This window comes from Diceros bicornis, chromosome 32, assembly GCF_020826845.1.
Source record: "Diceros bicornis minor isolate mBicDic1 chromosome 32, mDicBic1.mat.cur, whole genome shotgun sequence".
Lineage (NCBI taxonomy): Eukaryota > Metazoa > Chordata > Mammalia > Perissodactyla > Rhinocerotidae > Diceros > Diceros bicornis.
Window position 1 is genome coordinate 37,327,227 of NC_080771.1, and position 14,880 is coordinate 37,342,106.

Below are 14,880 nucleotides of genomic sequence, written 5' to 3' on the forward strand. Positions count from 1 at the left end.
CCTTCCAGGCCCTGAAGGTGGGGATGCCCCCTAGACAGAGGTCTGGAGGCTCTACTTCAGGCTTCCGGGCACAGCCCAGCCAGGGTGAGGCTCCCCACTCAAATCCATTACTACACCCACTTCCTCAGCGTCCTTCCCAGACAGACACGCGCACATGGCAGCTCTTGGATGCTCCCCACACACACAGGCAAGCACACGCGTGCTCCAGCTAACATGCACACATATGCCCACACCCCTGCCCCCCAGCACGCTGCTCACCGAGCTGCCGGTGGTGCTCCCGGAGCTCCCGGGGGTCAGGGTGACGGTAGGAGTCACGGAAGTGGTGGGCCATGGCCATGTCCTCCAGGCGGTAGTGCGGTGGCGGCGTGGGGTGGGGCAGCCCATTGCTCGGGCTGTATCGCTGGGCGGGGCTCAGGGTGCAATGCCGTTTGCCGAGGTGGTCGGGGTGCAACGGGTCGCGGTCTGACCCACTCTCTTTGGTCCTGGCCCAAAGAGCAGGCGGGAAGCAATTGGTCATGGGACCACGAGCATGAACAGAGATCCAGCAGGAAGGGTGAGAGGGAGACAGAGGGTGTGGCAGAGAGAAAGAGACAGAGTGAGAGGGAGACAGAGAGATGGGCAACAGGAGAGATGAGACTCCCCTCCCTCCTTCTCTGTGGCTCCTGCCAGCCTTGAACACTGCCCCTGGTGTGCGGGCTCCTGGGGACCAGTGGTTAAGAAGCCTGAGCCTCTGTTGAGAGAACAGGAGAGGAAGACACCCAACTCTGTCACTCAGCAGTAAGGGCCAGCTCGGGTGCCTGGGACCTCGGGCTCCTGGACACTCTGGCTCACAACTAGCCCAAAGGGAATAGCCAGAGAATTTCCTGCAGACAGACTCCCTCCTGCCTCTTCCCTTGCCCACCCAGGGGGGCATCAGAGTCCTCAGGAGGCCTCCCCAAAGCCCAACAGCGCAGCCTCTTGGTGCTTCAGCCTGTGCAGCGGCCTTGCAGGTAAGGCTGAACTTTACCAGCCCACTAGCTACTGGCCACAGAATGCAACATCGTATCGACTTGCATTGTCTCAGCCCTGGAACTAGGGTGCCTGCTGAGCTGTGGTACCGAAGGTAGCTCTCAAGAGTCAAGAGTCAAGAGTCAGGCAGGGAGGGAGCCCTCTGCTGTCTCCCTCCCTCGCCACAGAAAGACCCCAGAGGTACCTGTCAGGGGTTCTCCTCTTGCCGTTCTCATTGACTTCCAGCAGGATCTCTGAGGAGTCGATGGGGGAGGAGGCATTGGCATCCAGCAGGAGCTGCTCGTGCTGGGCCAGGTACTGGGCGGGGGTCTGCTTAGCCAGGCGGGCACAGTGCAGGAGCTCCCGCTGCAGCAAGGGCAGGTTTGCCTGTGGGGGCGGGGAAAGGGGCCTTGGACTCGCTGCTGATGGAGCCCAGATCCCGGACTCCCAGGCTGGGGCTTTTCCACCTCACCGGGCTCCCTCCCTCCCAAGGTGGGTCTGGAGACGGTGAGGAGGGCATCATGACGGGGATTCCTGGCCTGTGCCCGTGGAAGCAGGCATGATTCCCCATTGTGTGGAGGAGGCAACCGAGGCTTAGAGAAGGGCAGCAGGCAGCCCTGCCCACAGCTAACTGTAAATGGAGGAGCTGGGAGCAGGACCCCAATGGGAGCCTGTGGGAAGACCCTTGGAGTCAGCCCCCGCCCTCCCACTTCCTGCGGGTCCCCAGCCAGGCCCTGAACCAAGCTTGGAGGTTGGACTATGTGCATTAGCATGCCCACACTGCTCTGAGCAGTGGTGACGCCTGTCACCTCCCATGGTCCTCACAACCATAGGGGATGGACTTGATGACCTGGTTCCACATTTATGAGTAAGGACATGAGGGCACAGGGGTGGAATGACATGGGGGGTGGTCACAAGGTTCAAACACAGACCCCGCCTGTAAGGCCGGTGTGTGACCGCTGTGCCCTCCTGCATCCGGGGCCTCCGGGCCTGCACTGCTGGGCTGCAACAGCTCCTCAGCCCCTACCACAGAGATTCCCAGAGCTGCCTTGAGGGGGCAAGCTGGATGGGGGCCCAGCAGCAGGCCACTTGGGAGAGCCAGAGTTCTAAGTATTTGTAAATAAAGACAATTCCCCAACTTTCTCATGGCATTTCAAAGCTGCCACGGAGGCCTTCTCCAGCCTCTGCCTCCCCAGCCCCCATTAGCGCATCCACCCGACCGGATCAAGCAGCCGAGGCATTTTTGTCAAGCAGTGCCTGCTGCCGGGTCTGTTTTTCTATTTGGATAGCTGAACGGGGGCCAGCCCGCCATCTGTCGAACACGTTGGGAGCGTGAGCTGGGAAAGGAGGTCCCGGGAGGTCTGAAGACGCCAAACATCCTCCTCTCCCTTGCCGGCCCCTCCTCTCCCACATGGCCTCCCCTTGGCACCGGCTGGTCGCTGTCAGGGCGGTGGAAACATCTGGATTCCTGGCCGGCTGGGGCCAGCTGGGAGCCGGGGCCGAGGGTGGAGGCCAGGCGGGCGGGGCAGCGTCTCCTGGCTTCTGGAAAGCCCCACTACTCGGCTGTGCACAGGGTCGGGCTCTGTGGCGGAGGGTTGCAGGGGACCCCAGGCCCTTGGCTGGGGGAGCGGGACCCCAGCCCAGAAGAAATGGCTTGAGTCTGCGGAGAGCCTCGTCTCGCAGATCTCCTGGGGGCAGCGGTCCTCATTCTGTCTCCAGGGCCCAGGGCGCCCGGGAGGTCTTGCCACTGAGAGGCTGGACAGACTGTGGTTGGTCACAAAAGCCCTCTGGACCCCAACTTCACGTGTGAACGAAGTTTCTGATGATGCGGAAAAGCCTGGAACTATCCTCGTCACAGATGGGAACTCAGGCCAGAGGGAAATTGGTGTTTGCAAAAATAGCCGCAATCTGGTGTTGTTGAGCTGACGTCTCCCACTCACCAAGGGTTTGTGGTGTTCCCACTGCTTCGCCAAGCGCCTTACAGAATGCCCACACAGCTTGCGCGACTGTGGGCTCTGTGGTCAGCCCACCCTGGCTTTGCTGTGCGACCTTGGGCAAGTCAGTTAACTTCTCTGACTTCTGCCTGATCTGCAACTGGAGCTGTGGGACACTCCCCTTCCTCCTGCCCTGGGGTGAGGGCTCCTGTGAGCTCCGTAGGAATCAACTCATCCACCCACCATGAGGTGGGCTGTCTCATCCCCGGTGATCAGAGAGAATAAGGTCTGGAGTTTCTCAGAAACCCAGAGCTGGAGCTGGGGTTTGAGCCAGGTGGGCAGCCTGAGCTGCACTGGCGGCATGGTTCCTGCCTCTTGAATGGGATGAGGCTCCGAGGGCCGCCACGAGGGTGCGCTGCTATTTCCCATGTAGCGGGCCTGGTACCCCGAGAGTCCTCAGGAAGATGCAACCACTGCTGCAGCCCGGGTCACAGGCGAGGAAACCGAGGTCGCACAGCGGGCTGTGCGCTGGCTTCCCTGCAGCGAGCGCCCTGTGTTCTAACACCGCCGAGGCTCCCACAATGAGCCGGGTGGGGGCTGCTCCCCAGGCAGGACCTCAGGGCTAGGGCTCCAGCTGGCGCCTTGTCAACAAGCCCTGGAAACAGAACTGGTGGCGCCCGAGTTGCTGCACGGCAGGGAGACAAGTGGACTCCATGTCCAGGGCCCTGGGTGTGGTCACTGGCACAAGGCAAGGCGGGGGTTGGGGGGCCCTCACCCCAGCTGGCCCTGATTACCATAAGAGCAATTCAGGCGTGAAAGCCCCAATAGCCCTGTGAGGGCTGCTGTGGGCAGAGATACCCCGGTGGCCCTGCGAGGCCGGGCCTCTCCCGTCTGGCGCTGTGCTGCCACGTCGTGTTTGGAAGATGCTGGGGTGCGACGACGCAGGGGACAGGGGGCAGAGCGGGGACTCGGTATGTTTTCCCTGCCCTGGCTCCTCAGATAAACAAGGTCAGCTGACACGGGCGGGATATCTGCTGTAAATATTTGATCTGACGGAGTAAGAAAGCGCACTGTGTTCCCAAAGATGGGGAGCGGTGGGGCCCGCAGTGAGTTGAGAGGAGGAGCGGAGGGAAGGGAGGGCTCGTAATGACTTGCAGTGACTGCCAGATGGGCCCAAACCCTCACTCCGTCCCAGCCAGCAGCTTCTCTGTCATAGCTCAGGAGTGTGAGCACAGCAGGGTGTGGGCAGAGGGCAGGAAGGAGGGGGGAGGGAGCGGATATGGGAATGCAAAGTGGGGTCCTCTTGGCGAGGGACCGCAGGGGACACAGTGGCGGCCTGGGGCGTGCCCTGAGAAGGCCAGTGGGTTTGGAGTCTGAGGGATCCAGGTTCCAGCCTCGGCTCCATCTCAGCACCAGGGGGGCCTCAGCGCCTCCGTTTCCCCGCTGTTAACTGGGAACAGTGGTTGGGCCTGGGCTGCCCCTCCAGGGGCAACTGGGGGCTCAGCAAAGGCGGCTGTGAAAGAGCTCTGCACAGCATGCCTTGCCTGGGGAATGCTTGAAATCCCTGGATGATGACATACAAGGGGAACAAACGTGAGCCAAATTCTTTACATGCGACACTTCACGCAACCTTCTCCACAGCCCGAGAGTGGTTCCCCCGGCGGGGCTGCGGAAACCAAGGCCCAGGGAGGAACTAGCTTGGCCCAGACCAATGGGGGCTAAGTGGCAGGGTCGGGGCTCAAGCCTGGGAGCGTCTGGTCTGGTCCTCAAGACCCTCTGGAAGGCAGCCCCCACCAGGGCCCAGCCGTGCAGGTGAGCAGGGCCCATGGCCGGGCATTGCGCAGGCCCCGGGGAAATGAGAACCCCGTGGGGGAGGCCGGTGACACTCCAGGTGGGCACCTCCCAAGTGAGCTCCGCGGGACCCTGACCTCGGGCAAGGGATGGCAGCGAAGGGTCGCAGGGTCAATCACATTTGGGAAGCGTTTCATCTCTACGCTCCCTGGGAGATGCATGACCCTGGGGGAGTGAAGGCCCTGAGAAGTCCCGCAGTGAAGACACTGGTCCAACGCGGCCGGGACCTGTGCTTGTCCTGTCTGTGTGCACTCACATGCCCAGCACCTTGTTAAGATGCAGAGTCTGATTCAGTGGCTCTGGGCTGGGCCTGGGAGCCTGCATTGCTCACAAGCGCCTGGTGCTGCTATTCCCAGTCCAACACGAATTATTCTGGCTGAGAGGCCATGGTCCATTGTTTATCTTTTGTGTTTGACCACACGACCCTCCTTTCACCTGACACCCATTCGTCCATCTGTCTGCCCAGCCACACAACCACCCCCCACCTATCCCCACATCTGTCCCTCTCCCCCAACTCTGTTCTAGCCACACGGCCCCCTCACTGTGCCTCCTGCCTCAGGGCCTTTGCACGTGCCATCTCTGGTACCTGGAAGGCTCTGTTCTCTGCTGTCCACCTGGTTCCCTCCTTCACCCTCCTCAAAATGCCCCCTCCTTGTGGTCCTGGCACACATCTCCACAGATCCTAGAGCCATGGTTGGCTGACCGCCTTCTCTCCCACCAGGGTGTTGGCTCCACAAGGGACTTGGCCTCTTTGCTCACAGCTGGATCCTTGAGACTTGACAGTATCCAGCACATAGTAGGTACTCAAAAAATAGCTGTCAAGTGGATGACTGCATTTGGCCAATCATAACAGGACTGATTTGGGGAGCTCTGTCTTAGAGCACTGGGTTTGGTGGCCACTAATCCAGTCTGGCAACTAGTTTGCAGCCTTAACTAGTAGGAGTCTGTCCTGACTGGTTAGCACCATCTTCCAGGGCACGGGGGAGCCACCAGGTCTGGGGAGGCTGAGAGAGATGCCCGATCAGAGCCAGCAGGGAGTGGACTCAGGATCCTGGGGGAGGCCCCCACCACGAGGGGAGATGGGTTGTCCATACCTTCAGGAAGGGGATGACGAAAGGCCGCAGCGGGAAGTTAGTGGCCTCCTGGAGCTTGGAATGAAACTCCTCAATGGTCAGCGTGGAGTTCTGAGGGGACAAAATGCACGGAGCGTGAGCTGAGCCCCGTCCGCCAGCCCAGGGGGCAGGAGGCCCGAGGGCTGGCATGGCCCGGACACAGCCTCCGTGGCCTGGCCACCGACTTACCACGAGCCCCAGCACCAGTGTGCGCACGCGCTCCCCGATCTCCGGGGAGATGTCGCTGCCGAACTGCTGCAGGGTGGTGAGGAACCGCTTCAGCTTGCTCAGCTGCCGCGCCCCGCAGGCTGGGGGCAGGTGCTGCGTGGACAGCGAGGCTGTGGACGAGGTGGCTGGGCCATTGCTGAAGCCGTTGGGCGTGGACGGGGTGCCGTTGATGGCTGTTGGCGAGTGTGTACTGCCGTTCATCACTGTGGGGAGAGGGGGGCGTGAGGACAGTGGGGAGCTGCCACGGGGGCACCGACACGCTGACAGGTGTGCACACCAGGGTCTACAGAGGCATGGCTGTGCCCCAGGTCCCCAGTGGGTGGGACGTGGCACAGTCCCTTTGGCCTTGTTTTTTTTTTTTCGGTGAGGAAGATTAGCCCTGAGCTAACATCTGTCACCAATCCTCCTCTTTTTGCTGAGGAAGATTGGCCCCAGGCTAACATCTGTGCCCATCCTCCTCTACTTTATACGTAGGACGCCACCACAGCATGGCTTGACAAGCGGTGTGTAGGTCCACGCCTGGGATCTGAACTTGCGAACCCCGGGCCGCCGAAGCAGAGCTTGCGCACTTAACCACTGCGCCACCGGGCCAGCCCCCGGCCCCCTCACACCCAGGAGGACACCAGGGCCCCCACACCAGCCTGGCAGATGCCCACCTCTCAGCCAGGCTGCTCGATGTCCACTGTGAGCAGGCAGAGGTCTTCTCTACCACTAGGGACCCACCAGTCCACTTCCCCTCTTGCAGGGAGAGGCCACTTGTCCCCCCTTAAAGGCCAGTGACCCCCACCTCTGCCATGATGGCCATGAGCAGTGCCCCACTCCCACACAGGCACTGTTGCCTGCACGAGGGCCCCAATGCCCAGGTGGACGGGGCTCGGGGTGAGGTAGAGGGACCAGGACTCCCCAGGACAAGTGATGCTGGATCCTGGCAGGGGAGGCGCTGGGCCAGCTGCTCTTTGGGGCTGCAGTGCGTGCAGACATGCGTGCACATGGGCCCCTGGCTGTGTGTGGAGGATAAGCGGGTAGCATAAGGGACTCGCGATGAGCACACTACAGGGGCCCCAGGGCAGCACTGTCGGTCACCGAGGCCTTGCCACCGGGGTCAGTGTTCCAGGGCTGGCAGATGCCGGATTGCTGTGAAATGGTCCTGGGGCAGGACGCTGTCCCTCAAACTCAGGTGATGGAGGGAAAGGCTGAGCCTTCACACTGGAAGCTGGGGGAGCCCTCCTGTGCCCAGTCATCTGCATCCCGGTTCCCTGGTCTCAGGAGCTGGAGCCCCAACCTCCAGGGTCTGCAGGGAGTTCAGACGTCATGGGTTCCCTGGGCCCTTGGTGATGGTGGAGGGGGCTCTGGACAAGGGATGGGAGACTGGACACCTCTGGGAGGCTGGAGGAACGTCTGCTAAACCTGGTGCCCAGTCATGCCTCACCCCCTTGGCCGGCCACACAAGCATCTGCTCCAGGCTGGCTTGCTTACATGAGCACACTCTGGCCCTTGCACCCTCATTCGCCTGTACATGTGTGTACTCCCTACGCGACTGTTCCGAACCCCCATTCCCTTGCACATGCTCTCCACTCCCCAACTCCATGCCTTCCGTCAGCACCTGCACACCCACACTCGCACACATGCATGCACACACATAAATGCATGCAGTCACATGTGCAGACACGTACATGCACCCTCATGCATGCGTGCACACACATGCCTATATGCATGTGCACACACAAATGCACACACGTACAGTGCAGCCCCACACACGCACACTCACATACATGCACACTCGCATGCACATGCACAACACACGTCTGTGCACACTCTCTCACACATATACGCACACTTGTGCACATGCATGTCCACATGTGTGCACACACACCTCTCCTGGTCACTCAGCCGTGGCCCACGAGGCCCGTGCCTTGCCCCTCCTGCACAGGACACCTGCTCTCACACCTTGCTGAAAGTGTGGGGTCTGGGAGTGAGGCACGGCTCAGAGCCGCTGCCCCCTCAGGGCTGAATTCCTCTGAGGCTCCAGCCATCTCCTCTGACCTGTGGCTGAGGCCTGTGTGTGCGGAGATGGGGGAGCAGGAGCCCCTTTCTTCAGGATGGGGACCCCACCAGGCTCGGCTCTGTGCTGTGGCTCCTCCTGAGCCACCACGAACGTTTGCTGCTCACCCTGCCTGTTTTGGGTGGTGCGGGTGCCAGTTTGTCCCTCCAGACCATGCACGCCCTGCCCATCCTGACCTGGGCCTGGGGGGTGACCTCTGCTGACTGTCTTGGCCCCACCCAGCCTGGAAGGGTAGGAGCACACGAGGTGGGGGGCCCATATGCTGGCCCCTCCTTCCTGCCTTCGCACTCCCACCCTGTGGCTCTCCTGGGTCCCAGTCACTCTCTCCACCCGCCCCTGCAGGCCAGGGGTACATGGCTCCCACTGTCACCAGCCCTGGGGCTGCACTGTCCCCCATGGGCTCCGGAACCAGCCCACCCCTCCGCACACACTGAGCCCTTCAGTAAATGACCTCTATTAACCCTGAGGCTACCGTCTGGCCGGCTCTGCCCTGCCCAGACACTGCCTGCACCCTAGCCTCGATGACCAGATCACCCCCGCTGACCTGCCTGCCAGCGACACCTGCAAAGGCCCCTCCCCCACTCACTGAGCAGCTACGTCAGGCCAGGGGCTGGGCTCCTAATCCGCAGGTGACGAGGCTCGCCATCATCACACACAAGCCATGTGGTTCCCAAGACTGCCTCCCACCCATGGTTGACCCCAGCGCACAGTAGGCCCTCAGCAGCAGACATGGCCCTCTGCCCTTGTGGCCAAGAGATAAGCTACCCTTTGGGAGCGGGCATCCTGCCTGAGGCCCGCACCCACCTGGAGTAGCCTGGACGTGCTGCGTGGGTGAGACTCGGGGCCTGGCCTCAGTTTCTTCATCTGCAAATGGCCCTTGGCCCAAACCAGAGGTGGCGCCTCAGGGGCCAGAGGACAGGGTCCCTGGGCCCCTTCTGCTCTGTGCTTCCCTGGCTCACAGAAGCCACCAGCTTGTCCTTCCACCACTGGAAGGAACCGGAAACACTCGACCTGATTGGTTTTACATGCTGGATGATCGCTCGTCAATAAGTGGCCCCTACTTAGCACAAGCGTGGAAACCACTGATTGAGGGCGAGCGATGTGCTGCCCCTCTCCTGAGAAGGGCGGGCTATAGGAATGGAGCCTGGCACCGCTCCTGGGCCCGAGTCCTCTCCCAGGCTCCCTCCCCTGAGACGCTGTGCGAGAGGAAACCTGTTTGTCCCCTTGGTGTGGATGATCCTAGAAGCAACTTCTGGCCCAGATGTGACACCCGGCTCTAGAACAGTCCCGCGGGAGCAGCGCGCCTTGCTCCGGCCTTCCCTGTCACTCTGGATGGACAGCGAACACCGGACACAGGACATGAAGAGCCCTGTCCTTCACCCTCTGAGGCGCCATCCAGAGGACCCTCAGAGAGACCAGAAGACCTGCTGTTGTGTTCATTCCCTCTCACGGTGAGCTGCAGCTGACCCCACAGTGGACGCCCATACACGCACACCCTGGTCAAGACTGATGACAACCACTGGTGGTCACCCAGCCAGGCCAGGAGCTAGCCTGCTGCCACAGGAGACCTCACCACAGCAGGGGCTTGCTGCTCTCCGGCGAGCTGGGCTATCATCTGGGGTCTGGACCTTCTTCCAGAGGCTTCTCAGACGTGCGGCTGTCCATGCCGCCTGGGCCCCCACCCGCCGGCCCTGGCCTGGCCTGGGCCCGGCCTCCCTGCGGCTCCCTTACCAGCTTGCCCTCGGCGCCCAGGTCCTCCCGCAGCCTGCTTGCCCTCGCTCGCCCGTGCTCCCTCCCGCGGGCTGCCGGGCAGTCTCAGCAGCTTGCTAAAGGAACGCCGAAAATAGCCCGGCCACAAGTGCTTCCATTCCCACAACAGGTGTGTTACTAAGTTAGACCACACACGTGTCCCCAGCTGAGGTTTGGGGGCACACGCTAGCGCCCCCATGGCTACCCCAGCCCCGGGTCCTGCACAGGGGTTGGGCTGGGATGAGGAACCCCACAAACAGCCCCTCTCCCTGCTGCGAGGGTGGCTCCTGGGTGCTGGGAATCACCATTGTCACCGTCAACACAAGTCACACGGTCCTGACAGTGCCACAGCTCCACAGACATGCCGGGCACCAGAGCAAGGCCAGGCGCATCGCAGAACAATGGCAAGGAGGGCGACAGCCTCACAGGACATAAATAACGCCCAACTGTCACGTCACCCCCTGGGAGCCGCGAGCCACGCGGCGGCCACACCTGCGCTGTGCAGCCCAACTGGCTTAGAGTCGGGGCCTGTCCTGACAGCCGAGCCTGGCTGCCCTCGCTGAGCATAGCCCCATAAGAGCTTCCGTTACGGACACCAGCTGCGGCCCAAGCACCTTGACAGAAACGTCCACTAGTGACCAGTGTCCGCTGAGCACCCCATGCGTGCCAGCCCTCTCGCCGACGCGACCAGCAGCATCTCATGGCCTCTTGTAATCACCCAGCTGCATGATGACTTCCACTTTACAGGTGGGGAAACTGAGGCACGGGTGGTGGTACCTGCCCAAGGTCACCCTGCCAGGAAGAGCAGGAGCTAGGACTTGACCCAGGCTGGGGTCTGCCCTGGAGATGGCCGAGCGACGGACTCGCCATCAACAGGGACCTTCTCACAACTCTGGGAGCTGGCTTATTTGCCCTGCTTTGTGGTTGGGGAAAAGAAAGCTCAGAGAGACCATCCACCTGCCCAAAGTCACACAGCTTGTGAGGGACAGGGTTGGGGTGTGAACTTGGGGACCCCGTCTGCTCTGCTCTCCTGGGCCTGCCCCTCAGACCCCTCTCCTCTCTGAGGGAGGCAGACGCAATAGTGGGGTATGCAGGCAGGGGGCGCACTGTGGCGGCCTTCCCAGGCAGCGGGTGCTGGGTGAGGACCTCCCAGAGACCTGCGGTTTTTGTTATTTTACTTACAAAGACAGACCATAGACCATTTTAAGCAGCCATGAAAACGGCCGTGGGGCAGAGACATCGCAGGCCCGTCCTCTCGATCTGTAAGCAAAATAAGAAAAACACGCTGTCAGGAAAGGGGCCGGCAGGGACAGGATTCGGCCCCACAGGGCATCTGTAGTCGGCCCCTCCCCCCTCTGCCTCTTGACAGCAGTTTTGGGGATCGGAACTCTGTCACCACCTTGGGCCAGTCCACTCCCTTCTTTGGGCCTCAGTTTCCTCCTCTGTAAAGCGACAGGGTGGGATCGGGGGATCTCTTAGGGCCATTTCTATGGGACCTTCTAGGACTCTACAAGACTTTCGGTGTCTCCATCGGCATGGGTGGGACACCCTGGTTCTTAAAAAGCTCTCTTCCTGCAAGGTGTCTGGTGACCCCACTCGGCACCGTCCTCAAGGGACCTTGAGCTCAAGCTCACAGGGCTTGAAGTCTCCATCAACAGACAAGCCAATAGTGGTTCTGAAATGAGGTCCAGGACGGAGCCACTGTGAGGGGAGGAAGCACCGAACAGGAAGAGAGATCTGATTTCTGTGAGCTGGGTTAGTGGGCAGAAGCCTCAAGGAGACAGGCTGTACCACTGTAAGCAAAGAGTGAGCCCCCTGTCACAAGAGTAATCAAGGGCAGGATGGAGCATTAGCCCTTTGAGGGTCCTCCCAGCTGCAGAGCAGCTCCTTGCATTCCTTCCCAGAGTCTTCTCAGCCCTCCTGCCCACCTCCCTGGCCACAGAAGAGCTTCAACTCCAGAATGAGCTTGCCCAGGGTGGTCACTGGGAAAAAACCCACAGCCCTCAGGCCATCGTTCAAGGTCAGTCTCTGGGCAGCTTGGCTCGCAGGCCAGTCCTGGGGAAGATGGGGAGGCTTCGGGCAGGAATCCTCGGCTGAGCACAGAGGCTCTGACCATTGGGCTGCCACCAGCCAGGTGCACGGACGCGCTTAACCACCCCGCTTTCAGGGAATTCCACGGTTAGAGAACAAATCTGAGGCCACCTTGGAGGTGGCTGGAGACTCAGATGGATGCTCCCAGCAGCCCGAGGGAACTAAAGTGTCGACTGAGAAGAGAAAGAATAGCCTGTCTCTCGTAATCTCCACGCTCTTTACATAAAGCCGGACCCGACTCCAGAGACGTGAGCCGGCGGGGTGGTGGGGGCGCGCGGGGGACCCGAGCCTCACACAGGCCTGCCACCGCACATCTGCTCACAGGCCTCATGGAAGCAGGCCCGGCAGTGTCAGATGATTCCAGCCCCGGCTCGACCTGGAACATCTGGTTCCCAGACCACTGCTTTCCAGAACATGGGCTCCTGGACCAAGAGGGAAAGTAGGCTAGGGGAGACTGCCCACAAGGGTCAGGGAACCTGGTTCAGAGCCCTTGGCCAGATGGCCAAGCTGTCTGCTGGTTTCTCCTGCTTGGAACCGAACAACACGGGGGCAGGGGCGTCGTTTTAGGTGGGTGCCTGGGGTCTTGGCGGTTCTTGGGAGCTGCTGCTGAAGCGGAACCAGGCAGGAGCCGCCCCTCTTGACCTGCGGGGGCCGGACAGGGTGGCACCTGTGTAGTGGACGGAGACTCTGCCCGCGGTTCACCCCAGAGGTGAGGGCTGGGTGGGGTGCCCAGCCGGCCACAGTCTCCTCGGGAGAACCGCTGAGGACGCCGGAGTGCAAAGCCCTCCACGGTTCCCGGCTCCGTGCTGGTGCAGGGAGCAGGGCCAGGGGCCCCATTCCCGTGTCCACTACACGTGGGGCCTGGGGACCCTGGCTCAGACGGGCACCGAGATGAAGGAGAGCCAGAACCTTTGTGCCGGGCAAAGGTGCAGGAAGGGGTGTTTGGCCGTGAAGCTCCTACCGTGTGCTTTCAGGCAGCCACACCTTGGAACAGGTGGTGTCACCCCATTTACCAAACCAAGGCTTAGAGGGGTCAGGAGACTGGCTCAAAGCCAATATCCTACAAACAAGGGACTAAGCCTGGCCTTGAACTTGGGCCACCTGACCCCATAGCCCAGCACCCCAGCCTGATGGAGCCAGCTGCCGGGCCCTGGATGGCAGGACCAGCATCCTTCATGTCCAGGGATAAGGGAGCCAGACTGGGCCCTCAGTCCACCCTGGGCCCTGGGTGGGCAGAAGGGGACCCAACAAAGCAGCTCTTACTTCTCGGCCCAGTGGGGACCAGGAGCCACCAGGCTGCGGAGTTTGAGCCTCCTTCCCCAGAGTGGGGCTTCACTTGGGTTCCAAAGCCTGGTAAGGGTCCCTGGGTGTGGGGCCTCTAGCCTCTGAACATGGGGTTGGGGGTGGCATCTGGATCCTCTCCTTGCCTGCCAGAAACGCTGGGGATGCACTGCGAAGCCCTTGATCTCAGGGGGCAGGGGACACTGTCCCCTGCAATGGCCCGAGCCTGGGGCCTCCTTCTTCCCAGCTGCTCAGGACCCAAAGTCACCGAGTTGCCAACTTCTCTGACTCAAAGGAACAGGGCTCTCATGGTGGCTGTGGACCCCGGAAGCCCACCCAGGGCTGTCATGCGTGCTAAGATCCCAACCCGGGTCTGCCCAGGGCTGGCGAGACACGGCCTGAGGGTCTGGTCTGCCACATCACCAGCAGCCGAGGCCCCTGCTGGCCCCAGTTCCTGGCCAGTCCTCACCCTGTGCTGAGGCCCAGCTGCAGAGTCCCTGATATCCGAGCCCAGAGCTCCTCCAAGGCCAGAGCCGCCTCCGATGGGCCCTCTTGTGGGGTGCAGGACCGACGGAATTCACCTGCACTCAAGTAACCTGCTGTGTGACCGTGGGGAAGACCCTGGCCCTCTCTGAGCTCCAGGTATAACAGCTCACTTTGATGGAAGGCTCACAATGTGCCGGCCACTGGGTAAGAATTCCTATTAACTCACTTGTCCTCACAGCAGCCCTGTGAGGCAGGGACTATGCCCAGCCCCACTTTATGCATGATGAACGCCAGGCCAGAGAGGTCAAGTAGCTTGCCCAAGGCCACACAGCTATAAAGTAGGAGAGCTGGGATTTGAACCTCAAAGCCTGGGCTCTGAGCCATGATGAGAGCTCCCTACTCAAAGGCCCAACGGTGGGCATTTCTGGGCTCAGGGCAGAGGGACTGCAGCACCGGCTCCATTCGCAACGGGGTTCGGAGCCTCAAACAACTGGAGGGGCTCCCGGAGGTGCCTCTCCGCTTTGCCCCGGTTGGCGCCCCAGCCTGAGGTTACTCACTTGTGTGGGGCGTGAAGGAGGGGTGCCGTGGGGTCCCCTGGGACGCAGCGGGCGGCGGGGGCGGCATGCTGGGGGGTGTGGACCGGGGCTGCGTCTTCACCTCGGCTGGGGAGTCGGGCATCTCTGCGGCCTTCTCCTTCCTGTCCGCTGGAGAAAGAGAGAGAAGTGAAGCAGCTGAGGGGCCAAGAGGACCAGCCGCCGACTCAGCCCCACCTGGTTCCCAGCCAAGGCCCCCCCAGCCACTGGGTTTGGGCCTGTGCTGCTGGGGGCCCAGGTGGCTCCTGGCTCTGCCCACAGAGCCAGTCCCGGTCCCAGGGCCCAGCCCCAAGATCAACCCCAGGTGTGCTCACAGGTGCTGACATCCCACCCACCTGGGGCCAGACAGCGGGCTTCGGCCAACCCATTTCAGGTGTGCTGGAGGGGGAGCTGTGGGAACCCTGGGCCAGCCAGAAGGGGCTTGGGGTCCTCACTGTGGGGTGGCCACGGGGAGCTTGAGTTTCCTCTCCTGCAGACCACGGAATTGAGCAGCACCCCCTCAGGCA

General features: G+C 61.7%; 1 protein-coding gene across 3 annotated transcripts in view; it reads right to left on the reverse strand.

Annotated features, from left to right (window-relative positions):
* Positions 1-14,880, reverse strand: part of CBFA2T3 (CBFA2/RUNX1 partner transcriptional co-repressor 3) — a 94,860-nt gene that overhangs the window by 11,166 nt on the left and 68,814 nt on the right. For 2 of the 3 annotated variants that reach the window (XM_058528479.1, XM_058528481.1), the window contains exons 2-7: positions 14,339-14,485; positions 11,106-11,183; positions 6,074-6,315; positions 5,867-5,956; positions 1,193-1,374; positions 259-482 (exon numbers count right to left, since the gene is read on the reverse strand). In XM_058528479.1, the coding sequence (XP_058384462.1) occupies positions 259-482; positions 1,193-1,374; positions 5,867-5,956; positions 6,074-6,315; positions 11,106-11,183; positions 14,339-14,485 (963 nt within the window). The remainder of the gene's footprint in view (positions 1-258; positions 483-1,192; positions 1,375-5,866; positions 5,957-6,073; positions 6,316-11,105; positions 11,184-14,338; positions 14,486-14,880) is intronic. The other variant, XM_058528480.1, reaches the window with a different exon arrangement.